Consider the following 13,728-nt stretch of genomic DNA (forward strand, 5'->3'; position numbering starts at 1 on the left):
CAAAATGACCAAAAAAGACTCAAAATGACCAAAAAAGACACAAATTGACCACAAAATGATCAAAAAAGGCACAAAATGACCAAAAAAAGACACAAAATGACCAAAAAAAGACACAAAATGACCCAAAAAAGAAATAAAATGACCAAAAAAAGAAATAAAATGACCAAAAAATTATCAAAAAAAGACACAAAATGACCAAAAAAGACACAAAATGACAAAAAGACACAAAATGACTAAAAAAAGAAATAAAATGACCAAAAAAGTCACAAATTGACCACAAAATGATCAAAAAAAGACACAAAATGACCAAAAAAGACACAAAATTACCCAAAAAAGAAACAAAATTACCAAAAAAGACACAAAATGACAAAAAAAAGACACAAAATGACTAAAAAAAGACATTAAGTGACCAAAAAGACTAAAACACATTAACACATGAACACTTTAACACAGTGGAGACAGAGCTGACTTCCAAAATGATTTGGCGACCCCCAGAAATCATCTCGCGACCCCAATTGGGGTCCCGACCCCAAGGTTGAGAACAGCTGATTTAATGGGCGTATAACAACCTTCTGCACTAGCAGGTGGAGCCAAATGTACGATGTTCATTACAGCCGATAACTGCTGTTTAATGGACTGATAACTATTGAAACGGGTGTATTTTTGTGCATGTGTTGACAAACACACAAACATAAATATAATGTTCAAAATTACAACAAACGACAACATCAATAAACAGACAAAAAATAAAATAAGAATGTAATTAAACATTAAATTGTTTTCTTTATTTTTGCTCGAGTCTGAAGACGCCGCTTCCTCCTGATGATGTCACTGGTTGTCATGCAGCGATTTCCATTATGACATCATTAGATGTTGCCGTTGCTTTGATGGCATGTTGCGCTGTAAAAAAGTTATTCAAAAACAACAGAAAATGGTCTTAAAGGAAGGTTCCAGTGGCACAGAGGGATTTCACATATTCGCAAAATACTCACTTTCTTTGATTCAGAATATTGATACTTTTCTCATACCTGTACAGTAAATATAAAGCTACAGCCAGCCGCTGGTGAGCTTAGCTTAGCTTAGCTTAGCTTAGCTTAGCTTATTTTAGCATAAAGCCTGAAAGCAAAGTGAAACAGCTAGTCTGGCTCTCTTCAAACACAAACTTGTTGGACAGATAGCCCCGCCCCCAGCCCCTGACGTAAGCAGTTCGTGGTTTAAGACCAACATAGAGTTATGCCTGAGTAGAGTTATACTTCCCGGAATGGAAATCCACGCAGAAAAGACTAAAATAATGACCAACAACAACAGGGGCATCCTTTTTTTTACTATAATTTTTATCCCATGAATAATAATTTTTAACCCACCCAATTTGTCCTATGACATGATCCTGGGCGCTACCTCGTCTCTGTCGGTCTGGGGAGAGCCCTGAACTGCCACGGTACATGAGGAGTTAGCAAGCCGCTTCTTGACACCTGACAGGGGGAGATTCCCCGGTGGGACATAGTGGGAGGATCACGTTATTCCCACCGGTTCCTCTCCCCCCCGTCAGGCGCCCCGACCGACCAGAGGGAGGCTCTTTTAGCGACCAGGATCAATGCATGTTTTTGTGAGAGGTCCCTGTAAGGGCATCCTCAGGGGACACGGGGAGAACATGCAAACTCCACACAGAAAGGCCCTTTTGCCGACACCAACCAGCTCTGCGGACACCGGAGACATGGAGATGGGGACACGCCTCCAACGCCCACAGCGTCCTGGCGGGAATCAAACCCAGGACCTTCTAGCTGTGAGGCGAGAACGCTACCAACTGCGCCACCGTGCCCTAACAACAGGGGCATCCTCAATGACATCAAAGTCAACGGACAGGCACTCGACATGGTGTCGAGCTTCAAATACCTTGGAGCAATCGTGTCCGATGAAGGATCCAAACAGGAAATCCTGGCCAGAATAGCACAAACAACTGCGGCTCTGGCAAAACTCAAGCCCATATGGAAAGACAAAAACATCAGTCTAGAATCTAAGGTGAGACTGCTGCGCTCACGTGTGGTTTCAATCCTTTTATATGCCTGTGAAACGTGGACCCTTACAGCTGAGCTACAGAAAAGAATACAGAGTATGGAGATGAGATGCTTCAGAAGACTCATGGGTATCTCCTACACCCAACATGTCACAAACGAGGAAATCCAGCAAAAGATCACCCAAGCCATCGGCCCACATGATGACCTGCTCACCACTGTCATAAAGCGGAAACTGAGGTGGTACGGACACGTCACAAGATCCTCAGGCCTTGCAAAGACCATCTTACAAGGAACCGTACAAGGTGGAAGGAAACGAGGGAGACAAAAGAAAAGATGGGAAGATAACATCAGAGAATGGACTCACTTGAGACTCAATGAGGCAATGAGAACGGCTGAAGACAGAGAGGGATGGAGAGAGCTGGTCAATAGATCGTCTGTGGTGCCCCAACGACCCTCCGGGGTTACGGGATAGGACTAGGACTAGGACTAGGATCCAGTTTTCCTGGCCAAGAGTCCGTTTTTTGGCAGTCGAAAAGCAAAGAACCGGTTCGTAATTGGGCACCAGCCAGTAACCGGCTTGGTCAAAAGGGGGTATAATTAACATATTATATCTTTTTTGTTTAAGCTGAGATTTCACAAGTTGCTGTTCTATGCTATTCCTTGGTCTGAAGTTTTATTGTCACAGTGGCTGTGATTGAATAGTTTTTTTAACTGAGTGAAATTACCTCTCTCCCATGATACGGGCTGGTTGAATTCTTTAAATACTTCGTCTTTAGCATCAGATACACATCTTTACCCAGGGAACAGTGGATGCTGAGTGGTGATGTGTTGCTTAGTTTTAAGCACAAGGAGTGAGATTGTTTAGAAAAACCATGGGAGGTCATTTTCTTTTACTGCTTGATTGCAGCCACAGAGTCTGACTGTACATTTCATAGATCAGCCACTTTACACTTTATTTTTTTGTGTAGTGTGTAGAACTGCACAAGCTGATAAACCGGTTTACTGCAGAACAGAATGCAGTTGTGTAAGAAAAGAGGGTTTGGCTACATGTGTAGAACTGCACAAGCTGATAAACCGGTTTACTGCAGAACAGAATGCAGTTGTGTAAGAAAAGAGGGTTTGGCTACCTGTGTAGAAATGCACAAGCTGATAAACCGGTTTACTGCAGAACAGAATGCAGTTGTGTAAGAAAAGAGGGTTTGGCTACCTGTGTGATGCATGTTTCAGTTGACAGGGAAGTCAAATGTTTGAGTGATTCTCTGTTGTGGAGAGGTGAAATGGCGCAGCAAAGAAATCGAGCAGACGAGATGAAATTCTGCTGTTCGATCTGTCTGGATCTACTGAAGGATCCGGTGACTATTGCCTGTGGACACAACTACTGCATGAGTTGTATTAAAGCCCACTGGGATGAAGAAGATCAGAAGATAAATTACAGCTGTCCTCAGTGCAGACAGACTTTCAACCCGAGACCTGTCCTGGTGAAAAACACCATGTTGGCAGAGTTAGTGGACGAATTGAAGAAGACTGCACTCCAAGCTGCTCCAGCTGATCACTGCTATGCTGGACCTGGAGATGTGGCCTGTGATTTCTGCACTGGGAGGAAGCTGAAAGCCTTCAAGTCCTGTCTGCAGTGTCTGGCTTCTTACTGTGAGCAACACCTCCAGCCTCACTATGAATCTTCTGCTTTTAAAAAACACAAACTCGTTGAAGCCTCCGTTAAGCTTCAGGAGAACATCTGCTCCAGTCATGATGAGGTGATGAAGATTTTCTGCCGCACTGACCAGCAGTGCATCTGCTTTCTCTGCTCAATGGACGAACATAAAGGTCACGACACAGTCTCAGCTGCAGCAGAGAGGACGGAGAAGCAGAAGGAGCTCGGTGAAAGTCGGCAAAGAATCCAGCAGAGAGTCCAGGACCCGAGAGAAAGACGTGAAGGAGCTTCAGCAAGAGATGGAGACCATCAATCGATCTGCTGATAAAGCAGTGGAGGACAGTGAGGAGATTTTTACTGAGTTGATGCGTCTCGTTGAGAAAAGACGCTCTGATGTGAAGCAGCAGATCAGATCCCGACAGGAAACTGAAGTGAGTCGAGTCAAAGATCTTCAGGAGAAGCTGGACCAGGAGATCACTGAGCTGAAGAGGAAAGACGCCGAGCTGGATCAGCTGTCACGTACAGAGGACCACACCCAGTTTCTTCACAGTTACCCCTCACTGTCAGAACTGACGGAGTCTACAGACTCACCAAGACCAAACATCTACTGTCTGCAGTACTTTAAGGATGTGATGGCAGACGTGACAGCAGCCAGAGATAAAATGCATGCCATTCTTTCTGAGCCGACGACCAGAGCTGAGTTCTTACGTTATTCATGTGAAATCACACTGGATCCAAACACAGCACACACATATCTGGTGCTATCAGAGGGAAACAGAAAAGTAACATATAATACAAAAAATACGCCATATCCTGAACATCCAGACAGATTCATTAACAAATCTCAGGTCTTGAGTAAAGATGGACTGACTGGACGTTGTTACTGGGAGGTCAAGATGAGCAGGGTTGCTGGAGTAGCAGTCGCTTACAAGAGTATCAGCAGATCAGGGAACTATAATGCATATGTCTTTGGATTCAATGAGAAGTCTTGGGCACTATATTGTGCCAAGAGTTATACCTTCAGAGGTGACAACCAGTCCCTCAGCATCTCAGGCCCTAAATCCTCCAGAATAGGAGTGTACCTGGATCACAGTGCAGGTATTCTGTCTTTCTACAGCGTCTCTGAAACTATGACTCTTCTCCACAGAGTCCAGACCACGTTCACTGAGCCGCTCTATGCTGGACTTCATCTGTATGCTTCATCTAATGGAGACACTGCTGAGTTGTGTTAACCAAATAGGCAGCATTACTTCCCTCCGACCTTCTGCATGCCGACTTTTCGACTACCCGCCCCTGCAACTGGAGGGTAAAGGGGGGGCTGGAGCCCGCCCCTAGCATTGGGCAAGAGGTGGGGTACACCCTAGACAGGTCGCCAGACTACCACAGGGCCGACACATAGAGACAGACAAGCATTCACATCCTCATTCACTCCTACGGGAAATTTAGAGTCACCAATTAAACTTAGGCCGCATGTTTTTGGACTGTGGGAGGAAGCCGGAGTCAACAGTCGATGTTACATAGAAGTGGCGTACATCATCTTAAAGCCTGGATCCTCAAGATTAATTAGAGATGCAGCTCAGCACTGTGTTACAACAGCTGATTATTAGCTTAGCATAGCATAGCACAAAGACTAGAAGCAGGGCGAGCCTGGCTAACTCCAAGGGTAACAAACTCCACCTACCAGCACCCCTTATGGTCACTTATTAACATGTTATGTCTTGTTTTTTTGAGTTGCATCTTTAAGTGGTCCAGACTATATTAAAGAAATGGACTAAGCCACTGTTTGTTGGACTACCGGTTTCAAGCCTCAAGTTTGGCATTTTGGTCATCGCCATCTTGATTTCTTAGAGACTGAAGTGACCATACTTGGGCAAGAGGGTGGAGCTATACGATCTGACCTACCCCCTGCTGGCTTTTTGTATGCATTCAGGTTCTGCACTGGTCCCATCCAGCAATATCTGTAGGGACCAGTGCTGCACTACTGTTATACTGTGGATTTCTTCTTCTTCCTCTTCCGGACGCAATTTCGTCCCGCTACTAGTCCTACAACTTGAAGAGTTGCAGGACAAATTATATATATCAAAATGTGCGGTTTGATCGGGATCGGTGTGCTCTTACTTTTCTCTACAGAATACGAATTTTTCGCGACATCAAAATTTTGCATTGAAGTGAATGGGACGGCCGACAAAAAATGAGAGAAAAAGAACAATAATTTAAACTTTAAACACTAGACACAAGTCTTGTGTATCGGTGTATTGATCCACGTTTCGATAGGTCATATAGTTTTTTATCAATCCCTGTTCAATGACCATGATCATTTTTGGAGAAATTCTGAGATTATAATGGGTGTGTATTGCACGGAATGTTCGTGTCACAGTGTGTGACATCATCACCAGAGTGTAGAGGGAGAGAAAAAACTGTCAAAAAATAAATTTGAAAATTGCGCTCCAGGCCGCAAATTCCACTCTACAGAAATAATTTATACATAGAAACGTAGGAAAATTAGTCTTCTCCCTCACAATCCTCTGGTAAAGCTGTCAGAGTTTTAGTTTGGGCGTACGACGCACAGATTCGCAACCAACACCACCAACAGCCTCATTGGCTACCAGTTAATTCTGTTTAATGCTTTGATCTGATTGCCTTTGTAGTGGGGCGGATTAGCTCAATATTTTACAACAATCGTTCACTTTGTGATAAAAGCATGAAATTTGGTAGATGTGTTGGTGAATATGTTTCGAACAAATCTGGATATTGGGCCACCTCAAAAGCGCCCCCTAGTGGCCGTGGCAGGCATTTGTTATACGAATAAATCAATAATGAATAAAAACTGCCCTTTTAATAATACCAACTGGTGATGAATTGTATATTGTTGGAAAGCCTGATTAGTCACCTTTACAACGAGGTACAGCTTGTAAGGATCGTGCATTCATGGAATGAGCAACGGGGCTAAACGTGTGGGTAGCAACCCCCAAAAATGTGCATCCCCTGTGTAGTGGGGTGGATTAGCTGAACAATCGTTCATTTTGTGATAAAAGCATCAAATTTGGTACACTCATTGCTGAATACATGCTTAATGAATGTGGATATTGGCCCATCGCAAAAAAAATTCTGATGGCTGTGGCGGACATTTTTAAAAATGGTCATTTAAAAGCGGCCATTTTTTAAAATGGCCGCCGGTGGTTACTGGCGAGGAATGCTTTGCCTACCCTACAGCTGCTGTTTCATGTTTTCAGCACCACAAATATAATTTAGAGACATGTTAAAGTGACAAAAGCTTTATTACAGTCTAATAGAAAAGAACATTAACTTTGTATAACGTCTTATTAGGTCTTGATATTCCCATTCACAGGCTACGGCCTCCTCTTTGGCTTGTATTCTTCTGTTGCTCCTTAAAAAGAAAAAATAATTTTCAATATTGTATGACCTGCAACAATAAAAACAAAACACATTTAGACAGAGAAAAAAATCATACATTTTAAAAATTCTACTAGGGTTACTTGTAGCAGGTTACTGTTTCTGGCAAAATCCTTGTACTGAGGTGTGTGACTTAGTCAGGCGGCTTAGCCAAATAAAGGGGACACGCCGGACAAGAGCACCACATTTTTTCCACATACTCTCTATCATTATAGGTTTCAATTTTTAGTAGGAGCCACTTCATCAAGATTGCGGTGATGGCAGCCATATAAAGTCTATGAGAAATGCTATATCTTCCAAGCCACTTAGAAGGTCAATCTTGGTGTCAAAATATACATTTTCTGGGTCAAGGAATCATTTAAAGCTATTGAGAATATCACTAGATGATTATTTGATCAAATAGATATGTTCATTTTCACTCAGACTGGGCAACTCGCTTCAAGTGCTGCAGCAGGGAATCCTGAGTTGAAACTGTTTGGAATCAATGTTCACGGGAGAGTGTGGATTAGCTGCCATGTACACTGCTAAAAAAATCAAGGGTACGCTTTCATCTCATGTCAGATCTTGATCAACAAATTATTTACAGTGAGTCATCCAGTGATATTCTCAATAGCTTTAAATGATTCTTTGACCCAGAAAATGTATATTTTGACACCAAGATTGACCTTCTAAGTGGCTTGGAAGATATATTGGTTCTTATAGACTTATGGCTTATGGCTTATATGGCTGCCATCTCCTATCTGCAATCTTGATGAAGTGGCTCCTACCAAAAGTTGAAACCTTTGGTGATGGAGAGCATGTGGAAAAATTTTGGTGCTTTAGTCCGGCGTGTCCCTTTCTTCTCAAATCTGGTCCTAAGCCGCCTGACTAACTGTGATGGAGTTATAAAATACATTTAAAAAAAGAAAAAAAGAACCACATGGGCAAAGGAGACATTACATATAGTGTGTGTGCGTGTGTGTGTGTGCAGAGAGGGATGTCCACATTCCACAGGACATAATTTAACAGTGTCTTATTAAGCTTTCACACCCAACAGCCACTGATACATGTTCCAAGCTAACTAGCTAGCTTAAGTACCTATTTTTGCTATCTTGCTAATTTACTTTTCCGCCAAGGCCCATGATTATTGTTTTTCTCTGTAGCCTTTATGATGTTCATAGCATATTTTATTCATAATTATAACAGGTGAAATAAAATATTTAGACATACCTTGATGGACAGTCCACTGCACTGCTTGTCCCAGGAAGCAAATGCTAGCTAGCTCATTTGCTAGCTAGCTCGATGGCTAGCCCGATTGTGGTGGGGCAGGAAAAATAACTGAAAGAGTGTCTAACTGGATTTTTGTTAATTTAATATGTGTATTTACATTTTTTTATTTACGTTTGTATATTTAGTTTAAATTTTTTAAGAAATAATTTAAATATTTTTTGTAATTTTAACGAAGAAAATGACTGCTATGGCCACTAGGGGGCGAATTTGCGATGGCCTAATATACAGATTTGTTTGAAACATATCCACCAACACATCCACCAAATTGTGTGCTTCTATCAAAAAATAAACAATTCTTGTGATTTATTGAGCTAATCCGCCTCACAGGGGATGCACATTTTTGGGGGGTGCTACCCACACGTTTAGCCCCGTTGCTCATTCCATGAATGCACGATCCTTACAAGCTGTACCTCGTTGTAAAGGTGACTAATCAGGCTTTCCAACAATATACAATTCATCACCAGTTGGTATTATTAAAAGGGCAGTTTTTATTCATCATTGATTTATTCGTATAACAAATGCCTGCCACGGCCACTAGGGGGCGCTTTTGAGGTGGCCCAATATCCAGATTTGTTCGAAACATATTCACCAACACATCTACCAAATTTCATGCTTTTATCACAAAGTGAACGATTGTTCAGCTAATCCGCCCCACTATTGATCTTTGATGTGATTACAGTTACAGATACACACACACACACACATGCATACACATGCTTCAAACACACACACAGGTAACTTTATGCGATTTTAATTACACACACACACACACACACATTTTGAAGTTAAAGGGCATAGTTATAAATCTCTGAAGAATCTCATCATAGTGTACACACACCGGCAGTAGCCCCCGTGGCCCTTTCAAAATTTCCCCAGAGGAAATTTTCTAGTTAATCTTACGACACTGTGGTTTGAGACAGAAATGCATGAATCGTAGTTTGACTTTTGGTCCTCACCTCTCGCTCTGTCCCTGTAAATGAGTCCCAGTAAGACGGTGCACAGCAGGTACGGAGACGCCACCACCAGGTAGCGAACCAGTGTGAAAACAGAAAGCAGGGGAGGTGGAGGATCCCAGCCTGCAGGTGGCGCTGTAGAGAGAGCACTTCATATTAATGAGTAAAAAAAGCAACAGTTCAAGTTCAAGTTTGGAAACCATTCTCAGGTTTTATGCAGCGGTGGAGGACATATTTAGATATTATACTTTAAGTAAAAGTAGTAAAAGTCCTGAATTCAAAATGTCACTTTAAAAGTACGGAAGAATTATGAGCAAAAATATACTTAAAGTATCAACAGTAAAGTAGTCATTGTGCACATGGGCCCTGTTATTCTTTTATTTTGTCATTTATTCTTCAATTTTGAATCAATATAAATACTGTACATGTAAAGATGTTTTAAGGTTTTTGTTCATCAGTGTGTTGCCAATTAAGATACTTTGTATACTGGGTAGATTAGTAGTATAGTACTGCATCATATCATATAGTTAATTGTGGGTTTTTAAAAAAGATATACTGCACACTCAGTAAAAACAACATCAGTGCTGGTGTAAATGTAAATGTCGACATTACTTACGAAATAAAAATCTGCATTTTATGGTTAAAATGTCTAATGTGTTGAATCAGCCCTGAACCTGTGAGGTCACTGTTGATTTGTGAATTTTGACATTTCCTTAAAAAGTTGATCACTAAAAGAATTCTGAGGTAATAAATCAAGTGAGAAGTTTTGTCATTTTGTATTGAAATGAATGGAGCCAAATGCTTCTGCAGCTGCCGTCAGCGCCCCCTGTTGGAATTTTACTAATTTTACTATTTGTTGGATATTGTTGGACTTTACCACTAATATAATCTCACCTCTGACAGCCAACCAGCCGTCTGGAGATTCTCCACCTCCAGAGACGTTACACTTGTAGAGTCCTTCATCAGATGTAGAAACACTGTGGATGGTCATCTCTCCTGTAGAGCTGCTGCTGATGAAGAGGCCGTCTTTATAGAAATCTGCTGAGATGTTGTTGGAGGAGAAGGTCGACTTGGTTCTGCAGCTCAGAGTCACAGCGTCTCCCTCCATCACAGGGACAGCAGGACTCTCCAGGATCACTGGACCACCTGAGGGGGAGAAGATGAGACATTATTGATCTCCTGGGACAGTGGAGAGGGTTACACCTTCAATTAAAGTGTCAGAGTTAACCCTTTATCAGGCAAAGAACTACACTACCGGTCAAAAGTTTTAGAACACACCAACTTTTCCAGTTTTTTATTGAAATTCAAGCAGTTCAAGTCAAATGAACAGCTTGAAAGGGTCCAAAGGTAAGTGGTGAACTGCCAGAGGTAAATAAAAAAAGGTAAGCTTAACCAAAACTGAAAGATAATGTACATTTCAGAATTATACAAGTAGGCCTTTTTCAGGGAACAAGAAATGGGTTAACAACTTAACTCTATGGAGTCTTGGGCTATTTTGTCCATTTTTGAATTCTTTTCATGTCTTTGTAAGTCATTTTGTGTCTTTTTTTGGTCATTTTGTGTCTTTTTTTGGTCATTTTGTGTCTTTTTTTAGTCCTTTAGTCCAACATAAAATGTGATTTTGAATCTTTTTTTTACTTTCAAAACACTATCATGCTCAATAAAGAACTTTAAATGTTGCAAATGTGCATTAATTTCAGAGTATACTGAGACATTAAACTGCATCATTTTCAATTAAATTCTGGAAAAGTTGGTGTGTTCTAAAACTTTTGACCAGTAGTTTATATTTGGTAACTTCAGGTAATATTTTGAGAAAAAAGTTGCAAATTTACTAGATTAAAGTGGCAAATCTAAAAGAAAAAAAGTCGCAGATTTAAGAGATTTAAAGTGGGAAATCTGCGCAAAAAAGGCTAATTTAGGTGGCACCATAATTCATGTGATATTAATTGGGATGCTGAAAGAAATAAGCAAAAGACCAACGAAAAAACAAACTTAAAACAAAATGTACTTAGCCTTAAAGATCAACAATAAATACAGTGTTTTTAGTAAAACTGAAAGATAATAAAAACATTTTTAGACAAGACAAGAAAAATGTACAATCTACAAGAAAAAAAGTTGCAGATTTAAGAGATTTATAGTAGCAAATATACGCGAAAAAAGTTGCAGATTTACAAGAAAAAAGTGTGAAAAAGCAACTTTTTTCTCCCAGATTCACCACTTTAACCCTTAATAGAACACTCATTGAAATACTTGCAAATTCCAAATTTCAACCCTAGAGAATATTGGAGGATATTACATACTGCCAGAATGTGGAAAAAAAAAAACATGCGAAAATAACATTTTGAGAAAAAAGTTTACGAGATTAAAGTGGCAAATCTACGAGAAAAAAATGCTCAGATTTATGAGATTTAAAGTGGTGAATCTGGGAGAAAAAAGTTGCTTTTTTCCCACTTTTTTCTTGTAAATCTGCAACTTTTTTCGCCTATATTTGCCACTTTAAATCTCTTAAATCTGCAACTTTTTTCTTGTAGATTTGCCACTTTAATCTAGTAAATCTGCAACTTTTTCCTCGAAATATTACCTGAAGTTACCAAATATAGTTCTTTGCCTGATAAAGGGTTAATACTGCTATATATTATGACAATGAACTTTTAAACTGCAGCTCGTCTTTTCTGAATGTGCATGGGCAGTTTGTTCATAAACACAGTTACAGTTACAGAAAACATGTAAATATGATTCTTTAACCCAGTTTTCATTAAATTTTAAGATATATTCTCAATGACGAGCGCACCGTGTGATAACGCCAATTCCACTGATGATTATCTATCCTGAAAATTTAACTTTTTCAGTCTCTAAAATGTATAAAGTTTAGTTTTTTTGCCAAAAATATTCATGATACCAAGATACAAACCAAAGACCAGCAGGAAACGTTCCCTTCAAATTATATATGTATTAAATATGTATTATATATGTGCGGTTTGATCGGGATCGGTGTGCTATTACTTTTCTCTACGGAATACAAAACTGCGCAAAATTTTGCATTGAAGGAAAGACAAAAGTAACATTTATTTATGTATTTGTTCCTATGTAATTTTTTTTCTTTATTTTTTTGCTCTGTTCAACTGGTGGATGAGAGACAAAAATAACATTTATTTTTTTCCCCATATTTTTCTGTTTTTCCCTTTTTTTTTTTTTTTTTTTGCTTTGTTTAACTGGTGGATCTTTTTCTCAGGCTAATTTTTATGTTTATTTTGTCTTTTTCATTTATGAAAACATGATTTAGGATAATTTTTTGCCAAAAAATGAAAAAATAAAAAAACCTAAAAAAAATTCACCTGTTTCCACAGACAAAAAATTTACCTGAATTCCTTCATAATGTCACCACGAAATAAAATCAGACTTCCCTCTGCAGTATTAATATATATTAATATTTGTGTGTGAGTGGTCCTACCAGTGACGGTGATGTTGACGCTGTTACTGGTTCCTGTGGTTCCGCTCTGACACCAGTACTCTCCGCTGTCTGTGGCGGGGAACGCAGCGGAGACGGAGCAGGAGGACGAACAGGGACGCACCTGGACAGGGACAATATGATATAATATAAAATAAAATAATATAATATAATATGATATAATATAATATAATATAATATAATATAATATAATATAATTTAATATAATTTAATATAATTTAATATAATATAATATAATATAAAATAAAATAAAATAATATAATATAATATAAAATAATATGATATAATATAATATAATATAATATATATAAAATAATATAATATAATATAATATAATATAATTGAATATAAAATAAAATAAAATAATATAATATAATTGAATATAAAATAAAATAAAATAAAATAAAATAATATAATATAATATAATTTAATATAAAATAAAATAAAATAAAATTAAATAATATAATTTAATATAAAATAAAATAAAATAAAATAAAATAAAATAAAATAATATAATATATTTATGGACCCACCTCTCCGTCCTGCATCCTCTTCATCACCGTCCACGCCGTCTCCTCCTCCTCTTCCTCTTCCTCTTCCCCGTCGTCCTGGCAGCTCACAGAGAAACTGTCGTATTTAAAGAACTGAGATCTTTTGGGGGAAACTGAGGGAGAAACTGCAGGAAAGCCTTAATGTAAAAACATCAATAAATACTGATTTAACTTTATTACATGAAGTTATTTTGTTACCTCGAGCAAAACCAAAATCCAGAGAATTCAGCACTAAACCAGACGGAAAGAAAGAAAAACAGAGAGAGTCAGACTTTGTGTTTCTATTAATAACTTCTACAGAAACATGCAGAGAAAAGAAAACAGAAAAAAACTTTTATGTTGTTGTGTTTGTGGTTTTTTTTTGTTGTGGTTGTCCTTTATATTATTCTTTGTATGTTATTTGTGT

The 13,728-nt window shown here is 38.9% G+C and overlaps 1 protein-coding gene and 1 pseudogene across 1 annotated transcript in view; one reads left to right on the top strand and one right to left on the bottom strand.

Moving 5' to 3' along the window:
* Positions 1 to 377: 377 nt before the first annotated feature.
* Positions 378 to 13,728, bottom strand: part of LOC131989298 (low affinity immunoglobulin gamma Fc region receptor II-a-like) — a 14,586-nt gene continuing 1,235 nt past the window's right edge. Inside the window, exons 2-7 of the mRNA XM_059354489.1 lie at positions 13,521 to 13,553; positions 13,305 to 13,435; positions 12,754 to 12,874; positions 10,197 to 10,448; positions 9,306 to 9,437; positions 378 to 900 (exon numbers count right to left, since the gene is read on the bottom strand). Of these exons, the coding sequence (XP_059210472.1) occupies positions 839 to 900; positions 9,306 to 9,437; positions 10,197 to 10,448; positions 12,754 to 12,874; positions 13,305 to 13,435; positions 13,521 to 13,553 (731 nt within the window). The 3' untranslated portion in view covers positions 378 to 838. The remainder of the gene's footprint in view (positions 901 to 9,305; positions 9,438 to 10,196; positions 10,449 to 12,753; positions 12,875 to 13,304; positions 13,436 to 13,520; positions 13,554 to 13,728) is intronic.
* On the top strand, positions 3,293 to 4,898 carry LOC131990103 (tripartite motif-containing protein 16-like; annotated as a pseudogene).

The sequence above is a fragment of the Centropristis striata genome, chromosome 17 (assembly GCF_030273125.1).
Source record: "Centropristis striata isolate RG_2023a ecotype Rhode Island chromosome 17, C.striata_1.0, whole genome shotgun sequence".
NCBI classification, from domain to species: domain Eukaryota; kingdom Metazoa; phylum Chordata; class Actinopteri; order Perciformes; family Serranidae; genus Centropristis; species Centropristis striata.